The 24,399-nt window shown below is 35.6% G+C and overlaps 1 protein-coding gene across 1 annotated transcript in view; it reads right to left on the reverse strand.

The window, feature by feature from the left end:
* The window catches only part of luzp2 (leucine zipper protein 2), a gene marked incomplete at its 5' end in the record, with an annotated part of 92,156 nt that overhangs the window by 20,434 nt on the left and 47,323 nt on the right, over window positions 1–24,399 (reverse strand). The window contains 4 exons of the mRNA XM_015044966.1: window positions 2,574–2,741; window positions 3,442–3,516; window positions 7,972–8,034; window positions 19,701–19,763. Coding sequence (XP_014900452.1) covers window positions 2,574–2,741; window positions 3,442–3,516; window positions 7,972–8,034; window positions 19,701–19,763 — 369 coding nt within the window. The remainder of the gene's footprint in view (window positions 1–2,573; window positions 2,742–3,441; window positions 3,517–7,971; window positions 8,035–19,700; window positions 19,764–24,399) is intronic.

Raw genomic sequence — 24,399 nt, forward strand, 5'->3', positions numbered from 1 at the left:
TGCTGTCTTTGCATCAGATTTGTGATGTAAATGTATGCATGTTTCCCTTTGACGAAACTTTGTCACAAGGCACTTGCAAATTCTCATGTCTGTTTTTAGACATGAACGGGGGATACAGGAAAATGATTGCAAAACAAAAAGCATGGTGGTTCTTTTCTTAAAGAGGTTTTGATCCAGCCATGCATTTTCTTCTTTTTTAAAAAAAGAGAAAACAACATTTTAAAGCCAAACCTCTTACAAAAGCATTTTATTGTGTTTTGTTTTAAATGATGTATTTCAAAATTTGGTTTGAGGAAAAAAATATACTGTCCCCTTGTCATGTTGTTGAGAAACAATTGCTTTCCTTTTTTAATGTTGACTTGTTTCAATTTTCTTTGAACAAGCACTGCTGTAGCTAATCATACTCTGGTCTGTTGTTGCATCTCACTGATTTAGTAAGCCATCACTAAACCTGTTTAACGATTATTGCTTTTCACACAGGGCCACTAGCAGAGCTACTCCTGCCATTGTTTTGTGTGTTCAGACATTTTTGCTAAGGGAAGCTCTCTCTGTGCATGTTTAGTGTTTCTTTGAGTGTCTGCTGTCTGTCTTCTCAAACTCAAAGTTGGTTGCAGAAAATGGCTTCTGAAACATAGACTGATTCTGACTAGGGCTTTCTTACGGTGAAAAGGGAGTGACTTTTTATTACTGCCACATGTTTGCTCTGTGTGAGAGATTGCTGTAAAGTCAATGACTGGATGTAACTGGCTATGTTTCCTCACACAGATAACTTTTAACTACTTGTAAGCTGAATTAGATTATCTTGTATTACACTGCAGATGTGACGGTGAATCTTCTCTGTCTATATGAATGTGTTGGATTGGTATGAATGTAATTCATTGCATATTTCTGTATAACTGGAAATTAATTTCATCTGTTTATCTTGCAAAGTGCCTTCGGATGACGCTATGTAAATAAAAATCTAAGGTCTAAATTCCATGCATAAAGAGCTCAGTTATGCGGGTATTGTCTATGTTCATCCATTATATGTATCAGTTTTGAACTTTTTTTTCAACAATATTGTCAAGACTAAGCATTTTCCAATACTGACATTAACTGAATATTATCATGAAATTTGAATTTTAATTGCTCTTGCTATAAAAGGCTATTCTAAAAGAGGTGGGTGACTAACTGATCACAGAAAGTAAAGGGAAAAAATGCCGATACATCAATGCCCTTGACAACGCTGCTTTTACTGAGTGCATGTTGTTGCTAGGATACAAAAGCTATTGTTGCTGATAGTCGAGATCTAGCTCTCCTTTGCTATTGGTGATTGGGTTCATATGGTGGGTCCTTCCTCCCTCTTGATTTTGCAATGGCAATGAAGGAACATAATAAAACTCAGGAAAAGTTGCAGTTCAACTATTTTTGACTGAGAACAATGTGAAGGCAGAACTTTTTTTTTTCTTTTTTTCTCAGGGACCTACAATTTGTTAACTGCGTCAAGATATACTTTTTATTTTCTCCTGGCAAGCATTAAAATAGCAAACCTGCTTCAATTTTTTAGTAAGTTATGGTCTTCTTGGCCAAAATTATTATTTTTTTGAATATTAATGCCATGAACGGATTAGATACGAATGGTTTATTTGTGTTTATCTGCTTTGCATACTACAGGGTCTGCATAAGTTGTTCAAACCCGTGTTTGACCATCCATCCAGCACAAATTATCACACTCTCTCGTGCCACTCTTCAGCTCTTCATGGGAAATTCCAAGTCATTCACAAGCAAAATATATTTGAAAAATATTCAACATAAACGTTATGTGTCAAATGTAACTCAGGTAGGCTTTGAGTCTACTCTTAAACCAGGACAAGTACAAAGTAAGGAGCCTGGTTGGTTTCCAAATCAAAATCTCAAGCCACCAAGTAGTTTCATTTAATGTGGAGATGTTCAAGTTCATTTTCTTGTTTTTGTTGTGTTCCAAAAATATGGTTTAAAACAGCAAGTTATTTAAGAATAAGTCATCAAGTTCATCAGTCCTGTTAAGGATATAATAATATAAAAGGACAGTGTAAAATATTTAAGGAAATGTTGGACAATGACTTAGACACAGTGATAGATAAATGATGTTAAGAGGTAAAACAAGTTTTTGTAGTGAGAAGTGTAATCAGTCTAACTCACTTAATGTTGGACAATGGGGGAAAATATTATTTTTACCAGTTGTCTTGAGCCTTTGTGTTAAAGGTCTCCACTGATGCATATTTTATACAGTAAATAGTCTTTAATGTATAAAACACTAGTGAAAATAGCAACTTGTAATCTTAGAATGTTAAAATTCTAATTTTCTTCTCTAGAGTGAATAGAACGATTTATACAAGCCAGTGTAAAAGACAGCTTGGTAGAGTCTATATTGACATCTGAGAAAGAAACATCCTGTTCAAGGACAAGTGGATCTCATCTACAGCAGATGTAGGCTTAACAGAGCAATCTCTTTACTCATTCATCAATTATAAAAAGGTTGAGTTTCTTACAACGCCCAGGCCATCTCTTGGAATAACATTAAATCAGATGGAACTGTGTGAAATATTGAATACCTTAGCATGTGGCTGCTGAAAGGTGAGTCTGGAGCTGTTGATGAGCGATGAGTATCTGAATAGGTGGCTGGGGGAGGTGGGGAATCTGTGGCTGCTGCTGGGCTGGTTATGCAGGACAGCTGAAAAGCAGATGTGAACTGTGTCCTTCAGTGCCTTCAGCTGTGACTCCTGTCCCCGCAAAAGATTACACACAGAAGACACCTGAATCTCTCCTTCCATCCGCATGAAAAATGTACGTGAGCCATAAAGCCAGAGGTCATGCTATAAAGTGACTGCCAAACACCTAAAAGGCATTGTTAGGTAAGACACAAAGAAAAACTCGGCATAATAAATGTTCAGTAGAAAAAAAATCATTTACATTTAATCAGTAATAACAGACAGAATTATAGGTATAATTATTTTACAACAGCCCCTGATGTCAGTTCTCCAAAAGATGAACTGCAAAATTACCTTCTTTTGTAATCTGCATTTTTTTTTCTTCACGCAATTTCAGCTCATCCAACTAAACCCTGCTAACAATATGTCAACAAACATATGTGCAAATGACAAAAAAAAAAATCTTACCAATTAAACTTGAAGCATGTCTCTAAATGACTGAATCTAAACAGTATGAAAACACAATCTTGGGTGTGAAAACTAGGAGAAAAATCTGGGTATTTACTCTTCTGTTCAGAAACTACTTCTAAACAATGCTGCTTATTTTGGTGCACATGATTTATTCATTCAACAATTTAAATGTAATTTCTTTAAGTTCTTAATTGCTGCATTTGAATGGATCAGATTAAGATATTCAAAGCTGCTTCAGACATTCAGAAAGGTTAAATAGGTATTATTGAGCAACGTAAACATCAAATCCTTATTATATCACCTTATCAAGGGCTGTCTTCTCTAATTCCTCCTTGGCGATAGTTAGCTTGTGCTCCAAGTCCAGAAGCTGTTGCCCCTGCAGAAATATATGACCTTAGAATAGGATTTCAGATTTTTCTGATTTCTGATTTTTAGCACAAATTATCAAACAACCACAGATGTAGGGAAAAACAATGTTGAAGGTCTATGAAGATATTGGAACTGTTATATTTAGCATTCATCAATTGCTACACAAAGCTATGATTAGTTTGACCTCTACAATTGAAATTAACTTGATAATTCCTTCTCCAAGAGTCCAGAACTTTGTATGATTTAAAGAAAAATTGCTATAAAAGCACAAGCACACACACACGCACATATATATATATATATATATATATATACATAATAATCATTACATCTGCCCCTCTTTGTCAAATACAAGAAATACAAGTTAATTCTTGACACTTCTAAGAACAGAGCCTTTGAAATCTAACCAGTCCCATAATGATCATTATTTTTTTGACTATATTTGCTGGATGGAAGAGAACACACAAAAGGGTCATATTCCATAAATGAGATGATTAACATGACACGAGAATCAACAGCGGTTCCTCTGAGGAGTCTTTTATTATTGATAAACTCATCAGTAGGGCAGAAAAATACTCTCATTTTAGGATAATTTGCATGCAGCGTACGCTTGACCGGCCTTGATAGTGGACTTTTGAGCCATGAACTTTTATTGTGTGTCTTTTACTGGCCTTTCAAAGTGATAAACTGAATAAACTTACATTCTGGAGCATCCAAGGTCAGATACCACAACAAATAGTAATGGCAAACTCTGCAAACAGTCCATGACATTAGAGATTGAGATGATGAGCCAAAATGAGGAGATTATTTTTTCTTTTTTTTTTTTAGAATTTTCTCATTTTTAAAGACAGGTCCATCCATTCTACCATTTTTTTCTTTAATAATCATATTCAGTTTTTTTTTTTTTTTGAGGATCAGTCATTCAGGGATGATAAATTATGATATATTATTAAATGATATTAAATTAAATTCAGTTCAGTTTATTTACCCGAAAGTGAAAATCCCCAGAATTACTCTTAAAAGTATCACATATTTCTTCCAGTAGGTCTCTTCTCACACAAAGTAGAGTTTGGAACTATTACAAAACTCATTTGTTACTGTTGTGCTGAAGAGAAAATCAGAGCTTAGACATCTTCAGGAGCAGTTCTTTCATAACACACACTTAATTTCTACATCATGGGAGGGAGTTAGATATTTTAGCAAAGATTATATTTTTGAGATTGAAAGATATTTAATTAGATATTTACCACTCCAGTCCAGACAGTGTTGGTCTAAACATTGTTCATGCTTAGGTCTTCATGCTTTACATATCTTCACTCTTGCTTAAACAGTAAAAATTCTATTTAGTAAAGAGTAAATTTCTGCAATACGTACTTTTGGTATTGAACAATGAGCTCACTATATATTTAAAGGATATGGACATTTTGTAGTGTGTTTTTGTGCTGTATCACAGCACACAGTGATTACATCTATTACACAGAGCATCATCACAAGATAGTCCATTGGGGAGGATGCATGCCTGACCACTCACCCAGAAATGCTGACTTCCAGGGTTAGTGCCTCCAAGTCGCAAGCTTCATATTTCTGTGCTGAGTCCATTATAGAGGTTTGAGGTCAGTGGGCCACTAGCTTTTCGGCTATATACAGCATGCAGCTCCATCAGGCCATCGTTTTTTCTTTAGCCTTTTTTCCCTTTCTACGCTCGAGGAAAAACAGCTCTGGGGGCAAATTTAAAACTGGACTGAAGGAAGAAAGAAGATATGAAAGCCTGAAAAGAGCTTCTGCTCCAAAAATACTCTCTCAGGGAAATACTGCAAAGGCACTGGCGGTCCTTTCAGCATTTTTGATGGTAAGTGTGAGCAGGAGAGGGGAAACCTGCATCTTTGAGCTGTTTATAGCTGACACATGATGTAGATGCTGAGTTGGATTTCTGTTGCTGTCTTGAAGTTCTACATACACAACAAAACCACATTAAGTGCAGAACTTCTAACAAGACAGTATGTCCCTATTGTGAATCTGCATTTCTCAGATTTTAAAAACTGAGTATTCCGTTTTTATAGCTCCAACTGTATTACTTTTCAAAACATAATTCCACTGTGAAGACCCAATAGCGGCTTCACATCGATCATGTTACAATAAATCTAATGATATTACTAAACTGTAGTACTGTGTGTACACAATTGATTTAGTTGAAAGCACTGTGTCAATGAGTTGCTTTAACTTTTTATAGAGAACTTTGAAATTAACAGGGTAGCTTTCAACATGACAATCTATTTTAGTAGTCTAAGAACTTTGCAAATAGGAGGAAATAAGAAAATATTTGTTTCAATTCCCCTCAGATTTTGAGGTCATAGTGACTCCTATGCACCTGATGTGTGGCTATTAGCTTCAGGCCATCGCAAATTTAAATTTTTGAGTAAATTTGTTGCTGATATATGGCTCTGATCTCTCTTAGCATTATAAACCTGAATGGCGGTAGAAGCTACGAAAAGTCGAGTGGTAGTTACTACATTATAAAATAATCAATGGGTGAACTGGTTCATGATATTTGTCGAAAATATTTTAAAAGCTAAACAATGTGAGCTGTTTCATGTTATGGGCATCAAGTTGGTTCAGAAAGATTAGGAGGTGAAACTAGTTCTTGCTGCAAATGGAGTTTCTAGACATCAAGGAAGCCAGTGACAATCCTAAATGGTCAGCTTGTGAAAGGGTAGGATGGAAACGTGACACAAAAGGTTTGCTGTACCGTTGAAACACAATCCGTGTGACAAGGTAATTGTGTTTTTTTTTTTAATTGCAATCACCAAAAGCTTGCACTTGAAGCACTGAATGCATTTGAAACGTCAGCAACAAGTTCAAGGCAAACTTCTTACTTTTATTGTTTTGACAAAGGTTATTAGCTACACATTGTGTGTCTGGTGCCACAGATTAAGACTGCTCAGTTATATACCATGAGCACTTTCATTCCTTGGTGCTGGCTTCATTGTTCAAGTACACTTCATTGCAGAATACATTTGGCTCCACTGAAGCATCTGATTGACCAGAGACACCTTTAAAGTGGAATACATCTTTGCAGCCATATCATGAAGCTGTAATGTAACATAATGTAACAGTCCATTAACCCATAAATTAGAATAATAAGTTCTGTTGAGTTCCTTCATCATTCTTATAAGCATGCACTGTGATGTGCTGCAAAATGCTCTTTGATATGGTACAGCAGCTGTCATAACCCATTCAGTTGCTTTCTGCTGGTAGGTTGACTCACATTCCCTCTATGATGTTGATGACATTTACATATCTCAAACTACTCTTTGCCACTTTCTGCTCCTTTGTTGCTCGCTGGGGTTTGGATTGTAGCACATAGGAATTACAGATGAGGTTTCAGCAACAGGAAGATCAGGTTCAGAAAAATGTGAATCATATCTGTTTGACCTTCCAACATGCGGAAAAGAAATCAAGTCGTACCATCAAACAAGGCTGACTATTTCAATGGAAAAGAAAAAAAAAATGCTCAAATTACTCTCTTGCCTTTATGATTGCAAACCACGTCTTCAGCATAAATATTAAATGTTTGACATTGAGAAATAAAGTTCTTTTACCTGAGTGACTGATCCAGTTTAGAGACAGTGATTTACAAGATCTGACAGCAGCCGAACAAGTCAATACATTCATCATTCACGGAACAAAAGCAGACCAAAGATCAGAACACCCAGCGACAATAAATTCAGCTTTAGAGCTAATAGAAAATGTAGTCTGCTATCAATTCACCTTTTTGTAAATCATATCTATCTCCATATATTATAACTTTAAAGCATCAAAATGCACATTTATAAGGAGGCATTACAGGCCATTTTTGCAGAAATATGGACTGACATTTTACCACTACAAACAAGGCCGGAAAGGTCAGTTCGTGTACCCGTGAATGCCGATAAATATTACGTGCTCACTCAGATATGAGAACATTTAGTCCTCACAATACAGAAGAGGCAGACAAGTAAGTGAAATTGGCCACCGGTTTTTTTTCTTTATTTACCATTGCTCATATTCTGCTAACAAAGGTAGCACACGAGTAATGGATATCTGATTCCTTGAAATAAGGACCTCCCAAGGAAATACAGGAAAACATGGTGTCATATGTAATTTGGCTCAAGAAAATTCTCATTTATGAGCTTACGTAATTCTGCATTATCATCTGTTGTCGAGAATGGTCAACCACAAACCTTGTTTGATTGAAAGGGATGAGTCGTATCATGCAGAGGCAAAATCAGAGAACAAGATTTAGCAGTATGTGGTTTAAGAGACGGCCAATTGACTTTGCAGGCTGCTGTCTGGCTGCAGGCAACTTTGTAATTGCCAGCTGAATTAATTGGAGTACCGTCTGTGATGGGATCATTTTTTTTTTTCAAGGTAAGTGTTTACCTCTAGTCTGTTACAAAGCCACCCACCTTCAGTTTGAGCTTACCTTAAAAATTAAATCCTTTTTCCCGTACCGCAATTCTTTCAGTTGAGCCTGGATTTTTTTGGACTGCAAGGGAAAGATAAGAAAATAAGTGTTAGCTTATTTAAATAGCAAAACTGGTTTGAGATGTAGCTGGATTCTGCAAGCTGCAGCAGAAGAGTCCTTTGTGAGTGTTCCCTGGGCAAAGCTCTGGCTTAAAGAAAGGCCCTACTGAGAGGAAGAAAACATCAAATCTGCCCTTCACTGAACTGCATAGTACACAGAATAATGCAGTCGTGCAGTGGCTTCTTGCCCACTGTCTAAGTCTGAATTCTTACTGCCCCCACACATGCGACTGCCGCCGTCGCTACATACTTGCGGGTTTTTACATTGTGACTGGCTCTGGCCCATTATTGGGTAGCAACACACATAAACAAAGAGGTTCTTCACTGCCAACTACCCTCAGCATGAACAGCGTCCAGAGCTGCCTGACATTCACTCTGCTGTTTCACATCACTGGGCACAACCTAACACAGGGGCTGTCTCTTAGTCATACTGCCATCCTCAAAACTGCTTATATTGTAAGGACACTGAAAGCCTTCAAATGGAGCCCTTTGGTTTCTGACAACAACTTATGACACCAAAATATTTTTAAGTTAGGTATGCACTGTAAACTATGGAAGGTCGAGGAGGCAAGTGTGAAAAGAAATTAAGGATCTATTTTACACTCTGACAAAAAATGTTCCTTTTCTCACAGGTATAAATCATTTCAACAAGTAAAGAGTTCTAAAGGAGGGATCATAAGTTTTTTTTTTTTTTTTTTTTTTTTAAACTTAAAAATCCTTTTTTAAGCCAAAAAAATGTTGTAAGATATAAATTGAGAGAAATTGCATCCATTCACAGAAGACCTTCCAAGTTCTAAATCCACTTGAAAACATTTGGGGATGAATGTAAATGAAGATTGAAAAAAAAAATTCAGTTGCAGAGAGTGAATGCTCTTTCTGAAGCCATAGTTGCATCATGGAGCAACAGTTTGAGCAGCCTCCCGCAAACACTTAATATAAAACGTCCTTAAACAGGTTTTTAAAGTAATCAACAAAAACAGCAGGACTGTTCATTGCTGAATTATTTTATTGACATATTTAATTGCATGTTAGAGGGATTTTTTTTCTAGAACGACATGCTTTTGTTTCATTCTGCATTTCAGAACTGAGAAAGGGGATTTGAGAAAAATCAATTTGCTTCTTTCAAAAATGAAAAAAATAAATTCTGCAGAAAGCCAGAAAAGCTTAAAAACAAAATGAAAGGCAAAACAGATTGGACTCAGAAGATGAAAAAGATTATTTTTTCCTGCTTGCATTTTAGGGCCAAGCAAAGCACAAGTAAATAATCTGTTGAGAAAAATGTACTATTTTACCTCAGATATGCAAAGAGTAATTATTTTATCATCATTTTAGGCATGTTACAAAAAAAAAGAAATGCTGCAAAATTATTTGTCTTTTTGTCAGTTCACTGTGTTGCGATGAGCTCAGTTGCAATGAACCACAGACATCTGCACCGAGTCTTAACTTATAAATCGGAAAGTCTGAATATACTGAGTTTTCTGAATTGTTTTGCCATCTCCTTTACCCTGGAGAATTACAGCAGTATTTTCCTTTATTTTTTGACTAAAATCCTTCACACACGAGGCCTGCATCCTCAACAGTTTTTCAAAAACAGTCAAAATACAGTGACGCTGTGTTTTGGAGCTTGTTGTATTTTCCCAAACTTTTTTAAGAGAAGACTCACGAAATGTGTCACTGTGAGTCATCATCCCTGGGAGGTCGATGACAGAGCTGTTAGATTTCAGCAGTCTGTCCAAAGGACAGACATAAACAGAACAAAGTGTGTCTTCATCTCTTTTCATCCAAAAGGTTTACTGTTTAATAATTAATGACAAGCTCTCAAATATGGAGACAGTTGTAGAGTTTAGTAATATCATTAATTTGGATTGTTTTTGGTGAAGCACTTATTGTTGTCTGTTCAGCCCCAAGGTTACAGGCTTATTAGGAATTGTTACCCTAAAATCTCTAGTTTTCTGAAGCCACCCACTACAGTTATTTTTGTAATCAAATTAACTTCTATTACATTTTTTGGCACCTCAATTAACTCATGCAATAATGGTAAAGGAAACATTTTGCATTTAGTAGCTCTTTATAGGTTGTTACATTTAGATATGCTTTTAATTTGACAAACAAGCCTCACTGGGATGTGTACTCTAAATTATTGAAAATGACTGCAGCTGTAATTAAACTGTTGCATTAAAGATGTGCTGGTAGTCCTACACTTACAGGCTGTAAACCAGCCCTTTTTAAAGCTGTGATTAATATTATTACATGCAATTATATATGTCAAGGATGAATAAAGTATGTATTTAATTGTTTTGATTATTTAGAAATATGCGTCTTTGCTGGAGACCATCCAACCATTCAGGTAAAAGCAAAATTCTAGCTGGAATTCATTAGAAATGAAATTGCGAAAACATAAAATTTTTTTTACTGTGGAACTGGACCACATTTATAAAAATCACCCAGTGGAAAACATTAAGAACAAGCAAATGTAATTCTGGAAGGTCCTTCAAGGTTTTACAATCAGAAATCTCCTTTACCTAGCAGTTTTAATCAAGCTTAAAATAACTGCTAAAACACTTCCCACATTCTATTTCATGATTGAAAACTTTGCAGATTTCTGAATTTAGTTTATATTTACATTTAAGCAAAGGAAAGTCATGTTAGCAAGTCTCTGCAGAAATGTTAGAAGGATCTAACAGTTTTATTTTTGATGCAGCCTCAGAAAAGCTGTTTCTTAAAGCGTTCTCCAGTATTATACAAAAATTGATGCTTTTTCTTTAAGACAATAATGCTTATTTTTTTTTGTATTGTGACTCACAAAAATGACCCAATTTTAGTTCATCCGTCTGAAGATGAAAAAGAGAAAAGAAATACTGTGAAATGTCCAAAGTACATCCTCCCAGAAGTATTGTGACTTGTCAACATTTATTTTAGGAAACTCCAGTCATACTCTTTTATGCCTCTAGTTCAAAAGTGGGGTCTTGCTGGGTCTTCTTCCTTGGAGCCCACTTTCATTCAGAAAGCAAAGAGACATTGTTGTTCCTTCATCTTGAAGTTGAGATTGTGTCTTGTTTTGAGGTTTTGTGTGTCTGTTTTCCAACAATTTAAACTATTCACTTGGGAGGCTCTGAATACAGTTTTTTTCTCTTGTTCAAGGAAGAAAAAAAAAAAAACAATGAACTCACAACAATAAATTCAAAGTGTTTTACATTTAAGCCAAAGTGAAGGCACAAACATACATAATAGAACAAAGACCACACAAGCAACAAAAAAGCAGAAAAAACTGCTTTTTGTTTGAAATCTCAAACAAATTTACCATTGTATTGTGACTCCATGACAACCAATTTCAAATCTGTAGATTGTGGTGCTGAGTTGCAGTGTTTTTTTTTTTTTTTTCCTTCTGATCACAAAAGACTCAAGGTATTTCTTTTACATACTTCTTAGGACCTTCTGTGGGGCTCAGTTCTATTCTACTCATGTGGAGGTCTCTATTGGTAACACAGCAAGATTTTAAAGAGGTTGTAAGTATGGTCAATGCAATCATTTTAATTTCTAACATGTTGCTTAAAAACATAAACAATACTGAATTTGCAACATAATTTACTTTTAGTTTACATTGTCCTTAAAAGCTGAGAATAATGACACTAACTGAAAATATTTTGCAGTGAGAATGTTGTAAACTTAATGACGACCAGTGCATCTTGTTTCTCATGGTTGCTCATGATTAGTTTTTGAAAGTTGTGTCCTATAATAAATTGTATTTCAGAAGATGGGATTATAACACTTAAAGAAGACTACATGTAGTTTGAGCCAAATATGTTCTATTTAATAAGGTATGAGTTGGGTTGGTTCGACTATACACAATATTCCTATTAGACGTGAACTAGATCAGTTTGTCTTGTTGGTGCATTTTGATTACATTTGCTGTGCATTTGTTCAAAATGGCACAGTATTAGCAAATGTTTTCAATCAATATTTTTGAAATGCTTGACATTTAACAATCAGATGATGTTTACTGAAATCTATTTCTCAATTTTTGTATTTGCAGAATCATCAGGGGTCTTTATTTTATACAGAAAAACACAGCAAATGACCGCAATCTGAATCTCAAATTAGGGAAGGAAATCTTCTAGTACCTATTGTGTCTAAAGTAGGACGGCATGACCAAAGAAAACCTTTCAGTGGTGAAAATACTGGTGAATATTGTGACAAAGACATTACTTGCCGTTTAAGCCTATTTTTGTGTTTTCCCTCTTTCTCATCTGTGCCTCTATCGCTCTGGGGCCTTTATTATTTTGAGCATTGTCATTTGTGTCCATAGTGAGCATCTGCTTCCATGAAACTGTCCAACTGAGTAAATATAATGTGTTGGCATGTAAAATGCAACTGTATCAGCCTGTGAACTATATAAAATACATTTGAATTGTTCAGGTTATTTATATATCTTCTGTTTAACAGTATGGTTTCCAAAAGTTTTTTTTTTTTGTTTTGTTTTGTTTTGTTTTTTCTTCTGTATCTTTCATGATGCAGTTCCCTGGAGATATGGGCCTTATAAAGCCGACAGTAATTATTTCTAACATGGATGGCTGGAAAACAACTACTGTCAGCAGGATTTTACATTATGTTTGAAGGCTGTCTTTTAGAAGTAAATGCGTTATGTTTCACATTCCTCCAGTGAAAGCAGTGAGGTATGTTTTGTTTGTATTTTATTTGTATTACAAGCCTCTGTTCTTTTATGTGAATATGTTTTTTTGTTTTTTTTCAAGGTCATCCAGAAGACCCATTGCATCTGTAATAAAGGGAGATGCTGAAATAAAAAACTAAAAATCACCTATCAAGGCTTTGCTAAACTGTTTTCATGAGGTGGGGGTCTGATACATAAAGTTTATTATACTTGAATTATATTGCCCAACAATTATTGCAGTCTAAAAAGACCTTTGTAAGATTAATATTGCAAACACTTATATGGCAATACTAGTATACAATATATTGTGTAGTTCAATTATCCAGTAAATGTTTTGTTCCTTTTATCTACAGACAAATGTGTATACATTAACATAAAACATAAGTTTTTCCCTCAATACACTTTCTACAAAGAAGTGACTTCTCTTATATGAGTTTGTTTTACCATAAATTGTCCATGTGGAACAACACAAACAATCCCCATGACAAACAGATCCAAAGGTGACAGCACACAAATTGGCAGTGGTACTTAAGCAAAAAATGCAGTTATCCCCACCTTATGCTGAATTTTTAAATGCAACAGGAGTGCAGCATGGTCATAGAACTACACAGTCTAGCAGTGAGTAGCTGACGGCTAAATGCTCACAGACTCAACTATTATACTTCAATCATTTCTGTCAGAGTAATTTGATTTATTCAATATGAACAGTGAATGAGGTAGACAACCATAGCCATACATTTATATTAACCACAGATTCAGCCTTTGTACACTCCCTACGGATGGACAAATTGCATTGCAGGATATATCATACGGCAGTGAATGCACATTTCCCAAACAACGTGCTATCAAAGCTGCCAAACATCAAACAAACCATGGGAAGATCTTACTGTGATTTTTCTTTCCTGAAAGAGGCCTGGGGCATCCTAATGTTACATGGCATTTAACATTATCACTGATCATCATGTTGGTGCCTCCTGGAAGGCTTAATAAATCTGCAATTGGGCTAAAACTTGAAAGTGCAAACACGCACAAAAACCCCACCTAAGACATAAATGGGGTAATGTGATTGACATAGATACTTATCCATTAGAGTTCTTAAATCAAAAGCAGAAAATGGCTGCAATATCCACTTTTTGTAATTGCACATTTTAATAATTCCTTTCAGCCATGTGTCAGAAATTAAATAGCTGTTAGTCTGAAAAAAAAACATACATCAGATTTCTGCCCGTCTACCTATAAATTTACCGATAAATTACAACATTATTGGCAAATTAATTTATTTCAACTTTTTAAACATATGATAGATTCAATACTCACTGAGTGATTTTTTAAAATTGTTATTCTGATTTATATCTAATAAAATTTTAAAATCAATTTTTCAAAACATTTCAAAATAAATCAGTGAAATGAATGTTTAATACAAAAATGTCTCATGAGCAAGACTACTGACATGATTCCACTGACACCGTCCACAAGGCAGATAAACTTAGAAGTTTACCAATAAATAAGCTGGCTGCTTCGAGAGAAAGCTTGGGGGACATTTACAAGACTTGAACCATGACTGGAGTCGGTCCCACAAAATTCACCAAACACAGATATATTTGAGCTGTAAATGTCTCGATCCTTATATTAACTGCTAAACCAAAAAAAAAAAATCATCTTGTGTTGGCAAAGCAGAAGTAAAACTAGATAGTTGTTCAGTGCTCCAAAGGAATCTTTTTAAAATGAAAGTAAAGAGAAAAGGAGGACACAGATTTAGCATTTCAACTTGAATTTCATTATCCCAGAGCCTAGAGGAGGTGTAGATGGCACACAATCCAAGTTGCTTGCGGAGCAAATGTTAATCTCCATGATACATTAGTTTCACTTACTGCATTGAATAACTAAAACCAGTTAATGTTTTCTGTTATTCAATCTTATTGAGATGGAACAGTTTTAATGGAATAATTCATTTTTTTCTGTCAATCGCTTGACAAACAAAAAGTAGTTTGTAAAGACCTTTCTGTCTCTCTGACAGTTATTCACCGTCTCTTTTTAATAAAGGTGCTAGGAGCATTTATCAAAATAAAGTTGTGGGACTGGAGAGATTTTCTTCAAAGCTCATTAATTGTCCCCAATATCTAAAATGATAATGACACGAAGCTTCATTCAAAAAGCCCTGCAGAATTAATTACACAAGGCCATTCACCTTGAAATGTGTCATTACATGAAATCCTCCTAAATCTGCAGTTTTATATTTTATCCCTCTTTGTAATTTTTCGAAATAAGTGCTGTTGAATGGATGGATGAATAGCTGGATGGATGGATGGATGGACAGATGAATAGCTGGATGGATGGATGGACAGATGGATGGATGGACAGATGGATGGATGGTTTCCATGGATGTTTCAGTTAAATCCTGATGCATGAATTCAACGTAATTTCAGTGATAACAGCTCTTACGCTGAAGTGTGAAAACATCATTCTTCACCATCATGACTGTGCAGTAACACCATAAATTTGACAGAGGAGGGAAAGGGGTGATAAATTCATGCAGATGTGAAACAGATTAAAGGGCATCTCAAATGCCATTTATCTCCCTCCTTTAGCAAATGGTTCTAACTTTGACACTGAATCAAGGTTTCTCAGCTATCAGATGTTTCCCTTGAGCGCATCAGCAGCACTTTGATATGTTCTGTGACATTTACATAATGAACTGATAAAACGCAAAATAGTCAGAAATGTATAGCAGGTAGTGCTGAATATCCTTGAAGGTTTTCTTTCCAGTTTGAATAAAGGAGCAGGATTTGTGGTTTTATGTGATTGCTAAAGTGAAATAACTGATTCAGGTGCCTGTGAGTGGCTTTCTTCGTTGTGTCTCTTTCGAATTTGGCAAGAGTTCTTTCTGACTCCGAGTCAAGAGATTATGTTTGAATACCATCAATTCCTCCACTTTGGTTTCGGAACTAATCATGAGTAATATATCAATTAAGTATCAGTTTAGTGCCAACACATTCATAAATGATCTTTCCTTTTGAGAAGACATTGCTCAAATGTTCACAACTTTAGAACAACACTTTGTTTAAGAACCTTTTTTTTTAAATAACACCATTTTGTCTGGTATAAGTCTATCACCATCCCACAATTTGGCTTGGAAATATTAATTCATTTGTCCACAGCCTTTTTTATGTGATCCAACAGGTCTTGTGTCTTTTTTACTTTTTTGTTTAGGTCATTCTAAGAATTTAATCTATTTCTCATTAAGACATTTACCTGATGAGTTGGATGTATGAATCTGATACCAAAATATATAACCCCATACAGAATAGTTTGTTATTTTACCAATCTTGAAAAAATAACCTCAGTTCCATTTAAAGAAAAAAACAAAAAAAAACATATGATGTTGCCACTGTGAAGATTCCTGATAATTATGATGCCCAGGCTTGTTTGTGTGGCAGACATACATCACTGAGTGGGAAAACAAAAGAACATCCCATGATGAGCATTTGATTAGATTCACTGTCTTTGGTTAAATGTGCAAACTCAACTGGACATCACACTTAATGAACATTTTACTGTTACATTATTTCACTTTACATTCACTTGTACAGGACATGTGTCACATTAAAGCTGGAGAAAGGCTTGAAATTAGTTATCAAAGTGTTATGTTTTAGCCCACAAAGTGGTTTTTGCTGTTGTTTCTATTAGATGAATGGGTGAGTAAAAGGTTTATCCATGTCCAAAGGACGACTCTCATTTCTTGGAGATGCACTTGTAGTCTTTACATTACTTTAAGGATTTTTTTTTTCTGTTTGCTTTCATTTTCTTTTATTATTTGAATTGATTAACTCTAATGCCTTGACAATATTCTCATTTAAAATTAATTTAAAATGTAAACCCATAGCACCTAGATCACAATGTATTCAATGAATATAATAAACATGTAGAAGTGGCACTAACAGATTGTACATAGCCAAAATGTAGGGTTCTAGTAGGTGTAGCTCCTTGAACAGCTCAAACAAACTTGAGGCAAAAAAGGTGTTGCTTGTAATTACCTTTAGCAATTGTTTTTCAGGCTCAGAGACCATCTCTTTCTGTCAGTCTGTGGTAATTACAGTGTGATTACAGGTTCAGTCGGTAGCCCTTTCCCTTAAAACATAAATAACTTTCTAGGATTAAAGTCGAAGCATGGAACAATTTCCTCTCACTGATTTACTTTAAAAGCCAAAGTCTGGTAAGGGAATTGAAGACAGTGACCTCCATCTACCTGTTTTCAGGAAAAGTCTACAAGCTATTTGCTGCCTTAAAGACCTTAAAGTCCAGCAACTGTGACTAAAGTTCTTTTGACAATAATCAGAAAAATACAGAGTGATTTTTCTTCATGATATCAGTTGAATAGACATTATCTGTATTAGCTACAAGGACAAGTTATCCCTTTTTCAACCATTTGCCTAACAAAAAGTTGGCTCAGTAAATAATGACCCGCAGATTCAGTCAGAACTTTTCTGTTGCCTTTCTACTCTTTCCAACACTCGAAGTGTTCCAATCAGCCGGGCTGCATCGCAAAATGTGCTATCATCTTCTCAGGGTTTGAATATGTGATGATAGCAAAGATAAGCTATCGCTGGCAACATGTCAGAGAGTTCAGCTTGAAGATTTTTGAAGGAAAGAGGCCAGAATTTTTAACTCCAATTTTCCATGTCTCAGTGGGAGTGTGGGAGCAACCTTAGCTTTGGAGCTGACTTCAGAGCTGATGAAAAGCTCCTCAACATCAAAAGCTCCCAAACTCAGTGTTCTCTTTGAGGGCTTTAGAGATCTAACTTCATGTGGTGTTGACTACTCAGATTAGTCCATTATTGCTGATGCATTTCAAGCCAAAGCGGGATTTTCCAGTCATACAATTCCCAAGATAATACTGATGCATGACCCAAAATTAATTATCCCCCCAAATTCCTTAATGCAGTGAGATGTGACTGCCATGATGGGGAATTGTAAATAATAAAAACATTTTTAACTCTAGAGCAAGAGTTATTGAAAAATATACCAGAAACCTATGAAGTTTGATTTAATCACCATAGAAAAGTTTCCCTTTTTTCTCCCTATTAGAAAATACCAAGTTTATTATGAGTCACTAAAAGTCCAGCAACCATTTTCTTGTGATAATTTTTGATGAGTTTATTCAAGTATAAACGATTTAAATGAATGAATAGAGAGTCACTATGCCTTGTAAAAGTCTTAGGATCCCTTGAATACATTTCTTTTTTTTTTGCAATCATAAGATATGTTTTTCAGACTATTGCTTTCAAAGTTATTTTATTTTTTCACAAAGAAAAACATGAAAAGTGGGACATGCATTCATATTTAACTGCTTTTACTCTTTTGCCACTAAATAAAATTAATTTCAGCTAAACTCCTTCAAAGTTCACCTATTCAGTAAACCAAGTCCAACTGTGTGAAATGTATTCCTTGATAAACATGAAAGAAAAGTGTTCTGGTCAGACCAAAACTGAGCCTTTGGCCTACATGGAAGAGAATATGATGGCTTAGGTCAATTCACATTCAAGTTTAAGTATGACCTAGTTAAAGTCCAGCCAAAAGTTGAAAACTTGTGTTTGCAGAAGCTTGCTGAGCTTGAACTATTTTGCAATTAAAGACGGGTAAAAACTTGTATGTATAAATGCACATTTTCAAAACTGTAATTGCAGTAAAAAGTTATTTTATAAAGTATCACACCAGCCTTTCCAAAGGTAGATATTTGAAGGACTCTCATTATTTATGAGTTGTTTTTTTTTAACTGGTCACAATTAAAAATTGCTCAAACTTAGATTTCACTTCAGAGGTCTGACCTAGAGTCTCTCAGTTACAACAGCAGTAATCAAGCTGCCCACATTATCGCTGTAAAAATTTAAATAATTCCATAAACTGTATAAGAAAAGGTCGGGAGTTTCAACAAAACAACCATAACTATAAATGCTGCGATTACACAGCAAAAATCAGCAGTGATGTGAGCATGTCATCAGGATGCCTGCTAGACCCGCTGTCTTGTACAAGACTTCACGGCTAAATTACAGCATAAGCTTCGGTCAGCAGGAAGGTAAAAGGCAGCAGTCAAAAGCTCAAGGCTTCAATGAGGATGTGAACTCCCTGGACTGTGCTGACTATGGCAACTGGCAGCAGAGTCGAAGCACGAAGAGATGAAAAGTGACAGCGAAAATGACACAGACGAACCTCACTCAAAGCTGCTCTCGCTGCAACTATAGCTCCTCAGATTGCACTGCGCAGCAATCAAATGGCTGACAGTTAGGTACAAGTTGCTCTGAAATTCACTAGACAGGCAAAACCAAGCAAGTTTATGTCCATGTCTGAACTCTAGAAGAATGTATAAGTGACAGATAGAAAGAACAGAGTTAAGAGATGTAGCACTTGCTGAGATCGCCTGGAAAAAAAGACTGCAGATGCAAACAAGTACAAATAGTTATGAGAGACTAACGCACAAACTACTGTTAAAAGTTACATTGTAAATGGTCTGGAGAGCAGCAATTTGAACCTAACTTCAGCTTTTATGAACATTCCTTCCTGAAAATGTGATTATGGAGCATGTTGATGTAAAAAGAAACCTTCATTTTAGCAACTAATGCTGTCAATACATAATGCTCACATTTAATATCGGTGGGTGGACAGCCAACAAAAAGTATGCAGATGTTATCCAAACAATAACATACCCAAGGCTGAGTAGAACCTCAAAAGAAATTCATCAAAAACAGATTTTTCAAATTTGTTTTGTATATATATTTTTTGTTTACATATCTTAAGCTTAAGTTTGCCTAATTTTAAAGCTGTTATCTGTTTTGTTGTACTGTTTGCTTGCAAGAAAAGAAGTACTGATCATAATCTCTTTTGAATTCCTCTAAGTCTGTTATCAGAAATAATAATATGGAGCTCAGAAATTACTGCCTTTGTAAAACAGAAAAAGCCCTTACCTCTTCAGCATATGCATCGCAAAGTTTGTTTCCAGAGAGTAGTTTATTCTTTAGGCTCTTGTTCTGAAAAACAGAAAAGAAAAAAAAATGGCATTAACTTCTGCACAGTATGTTCTTTTAGCTTCCTTTTTTTTAGCTTACAAAAGCACTTTGACTCAGTGTGCTACCATTTGTCCAGACCCACATTTTGCTGCAAAGAAACTTTGGCAGCAAGTGCTTGGTTAGTTCTCATTTTCAGGCAAGACCAAAGAGCAGTCACAGATGCAATTGCTTAAAGGGTTCACAGATATAAAAGCTTTTGAAAGGAGGAAGGTGTAGTTCAGGGTTTCAGCCTAGTTCAATCTAGAATTAAAATCATTTGCAAACCAGAGGACAGATGCAATGTGTGAGTTTGAATATTAAAATCTTGCCGTATCACATTGATGCACGAGAGCAAATTACAAAAGATTTGTTTCAAATATGAATAATATTTTGTAAATTTCTATAAACTTAAATAACTCACAAACATGTTGAGCTTTTTATTTGTATCCACCACCATGCAATGTGTGATTCGCAACAAAAGAATGCAACCCAGATTTTTAAAAATGTGACTCTTGACTTTTTTTTTAAATCTGTTATTTTCTCAGTTGGAATCATAGTACAACAAAACAATTCATAGTTTAGTCAGGAAAGACCCTGATTTTGAAACAGGAAGGTCACATGTAAAGACAGCAGAGAATTCTCGCCACAGGCTTGATGTGAGATGACACGCCACTAAGATCTTTTTTCTCTGAAGTTGGTCTGAAAATATCCGCTCCACGTTCTTTAAGGGGGAAATTTGCAAATGACACAGCTGGGAGAGAGCATGCTGAGGCAGAAGAAAATAAAGCCTGAAAGTGATGAGAGCAATTTAAGAGGAACAAAATTTTCCTTTATAATTGGCAATGATCTGTTAGTATGAGTTTTGCTTAAGTAACTTAATGCTTAGCCTAAAACACATTCAGATCTTGAGATGACGATGACCCAATAAAACAGCACAATCAGCCATGACAAAAACTTCACCAGGGTATATGAGGAACTAAAATTGGACTGTTCCCAGCATCTGCATTAGGGAGAAAGCCTTTTAGACAGTCTCTGTTGTGATTTAAAACTAAACTGACTATCCCTCAGAAATCTTAGGAAAGAATGCTGCTTGGTAAAAACAAGCACAATTCAGGAAATATGATCTGTTAAACAAGCTTTACACTTGTTTATTTTTTCTTTAGTCTGCAGATAAAAAACAGAAGAAGAAAATCATATTACATCTGGAAGTATCTGCATGCTTTTATAATTTTGATGCATTCTTTGAATGCTCTGTTGCTCTTCTCTTTCTCTTGGTTAAAGCTGAAAAAAATGTACATATGGATGTCTCTGTAGTGTTTCTGTAAATCCTCTAATTACCTTCTCCTAGTTAAAGCCCTTTTGTAGAAAAGTATGGGACAAAAGATGTTGGGAGCTCTTTTGTTATTGTTTAATTCAGCTCTATTTGTTTTAATGTAGTCTTTCTGTATAGTGTGAAATCATAGCACATTATATAAAAGGCACAGATTCAGTTTATATACATAACTTTACATTATGCATATAAACTGTATATAAACTGTGCCTGAATGACTGAATGATTGACTGAATCATACAGACAGATTCAGTCAATTACAAGTATTCACATTTGAGTCTAGTTATAAAGCACTGCATTCAAGTTCACTTTATTATGTCAATATGCAAAACGTTGGGAAATCCAGCTGATTGCATAGAGTTGCTGATTTTGCAAACAATCCCTCCACCTGAACAAAAATATGATAACAGTGGACTGCTGTTTCCATCAAGTCATTAATTTTGCAGCAATATTATACTGGACCTTTATATTTTGACAATGGAGATAGGTTAGATTCATGTAGTGTCTGTTCATTGTTTCTAAATTGCCAGCCTCACGCCAGCCTCAACAGCATACAAGAGATTTAGCATATGTGTTTCTAAACTTTGGATCTTTTTCTCTCTGAAGTGAGAGGGGTGTGAATAAAAACAGGATGTTAAGATGGCATCTTCACACATACATAAAAAAAAAAAGCACTCAAGAGATTTTCAAATGTTTGTGTGAGAATAAGGACATCAAATAGAGCCTTTGAATACAAAGGTGAGTTGGATAGACATGCAATTGTGTTTTTTGAAACCACAGGGAGAAACAATGTTAAAAGAGATCAATTTACCCCTGGAAATGTATATTTGACTGATGCGCTTTAAAGCTGTATACCACATGGACACAGCTACTCTGACATAAAATGAACAGTCAGAATCAGACTTCTGGATGAAACATATGCAGTAAAAATATGCTCTTGGTGGGGAAAGCGTCTAGAGATAGAGAAATAAATAAACCGTCAAGTCACAATTCCCAACAAAGATGAAACAGTCCAGTGACACTGTATTTGCACACACACTCCTCACCAATATGTGCACAGATTTTTGGAAATATTAACAAGCTTCTGGAGAAAATTGAGTCTAGCTTTATCAATGTAAGGCCATATTTTTTTGAAGCTGTCATGCATATTGCATGTGACGATTTTGGAATGCTTCATCACAACTACACACATACGGTGTACCAGACTCCTCAACAAACACACTAGAGGCACACTGAGCTGAGGTAATGAGCTGCATTGGCAGCTGTTTTGTGATTCAGTGAGGCAAAACTGCTCAAGCATCACTTCCACACAGGACTACCTTCTATCGTCCCTACAGTGGGACCACCATCTGAGGACACGTGGAACTGGCAGCTATCGTAAAATGTGAGGTAGCTTAGCCTCAGGACATACCGAGAGTGAAAATTAGATCTTTTGGAGTCAGAAAGTCAAAGAAAGTCAAAATGAAACACACCGAGCTGCATGTGTCATAACGTGTTATTCTTTCAGCACTGCCATCCTCTGGATCTAAAAGATTTGGGTACTGCTTGCTAATTCATTTATTTTCTCTGCTATCTTTATCTACTTCAGGGCAACTGTGGGGTGGCGGTGGGATGTGTGTGCATATGTGTGAAACATATCCCATCTGTCATTGGGTGAAAAGCAGAATATATCGTGAACAGAAAGCCACCAGGTCACAAGACCAAGATAGAAGCACATGACACAACTTATTTACATGCATTCAAAGATTAACCTAGAATCACAATTTATATGTATGGATTTGGATTGTGATGGAAAAATAGAGTAAGGACATGAACTCAATCAATAAATAAGGGTCTTGCTAAAATACTGACTTGCAAATTCTTGTCCACAAACCTTTAAAAATGAGCATTTTCATGAATAGTGTTAACTTTTTGGAGACATTTTGGGAACTTATAAATGCTTGTTTTACATGACCAAGTTAATTTATGGAAAAAGGGCACCTTTAAGGTGAGAGACTTCAATGTGGGAATGTTTTAGCATGAGTGTGGTTCAGGTTGTCAGATACACAATATTTCTGTGGGGACCGGTTACTGATAATGCATGCTTCTCCTTTTTAAGTCCTCATTTAAACTTCTCATAAAACAACAGCTCATACCACTGGCCATCAAATCTTCCTAGATTATGCCAAGATGTTTTTGTGTGGGAGCTTGATGCAGGCAAGAATTTAGACCAGTTGTGGAGTTGGAGGTACAGCACAAACAAGCAGAGGAATGAAGCCACAGCTAAATACATTCTGTCACTTCTAACTTGTCTCTCCAACAGGCAAATGTAGTCATGATGACAGTGCAGAAGGTTTATTGCTTTATGTGAGTGACAGTTTTATCAAGAATTGTTTTTAACAAGAATTGTGACATTTATTGAAGAGGAATACCAACCGTGTTGTGCTTAAAGGGTGGCTGGAATCAAAAATGTAGATCTAATAGGGTAATCATAAAGGAAAGCGGTGTTGTGCAGAATTTACTATTTTGCGCTGCATATCATGTTCTAATATTATTCTCCCATCAAATACATACAGGAAAATTGTTTTGATTCTTTCAAGCATGCATGTTTGAAATATTCTTGAATTTCTGGTTCACTGTAGCAGTGCAGAACTAAGTGACCTTTGATAGTGAGCTACACATAACTTATTGTCACCATATTATGGTGATAATAGTATGGTGAATTTACCAGTAATTTGTCTTTACAGATTATGAAGTTCCTAAGTGTTTCTTACTGATCTTTGCAGTCAGATTTCACAGTGATCAACACTCATCAGTGTGAGAAAGTAACTCTTCAACAAACAGGTTTTTCATTTAATCTCAGTCAAGTTGTTCTGCCATTCGCACCACTGAGTGTGAAAGTCGCACGCATAATAAATTAATCCATTTATCATTTACATATTAAACATCCCTTCAAAGTTGTTTCCTCACAAATGCAGAAACTTTTAAAATATAAACACAGCTTCCCTGTGATGCTAATATTTCTATTTTCAGCAAATTCATACTATCGATGGCATGAACCTTGGTTGACATCACTTATGAGTGCCACAAGCGAGGCATTGTTGTCACAACACATTTTCTCTTAAAAGGTCAGAGATACAGGAAACAAGCCTTCATCAAGATGTTTCTTTTGCTTTAGTGACTTAAAAGCTTGCATACTATGAAAATATGCCTTAATTATTCATGTCAATTAATGCCAAATTAAGCACTGAATGAAAATGTTGTCAAAGTTTGTGTAGGACTGTCAAGCAAAGCTTTTCCTTTTAAATG

This window comes from Poecilia latipinna, unplaced genomic scaffold (assembly GCF_001443285.1).
Source record: "Poecilia latipinna isolate Pla-1442-1.1 unplaced genomic scaffold, P_latipinna-1.0 Scaffold698, whole genome shotgun sequence".
Taxonomy (NCBI): domain Eukaryota; kingdom Metazoa; phylum Chordata; class Actinopteri; order Cyprinodontiformes; family Poeciliidae; genus Poecilia; species Poecilia latipinna.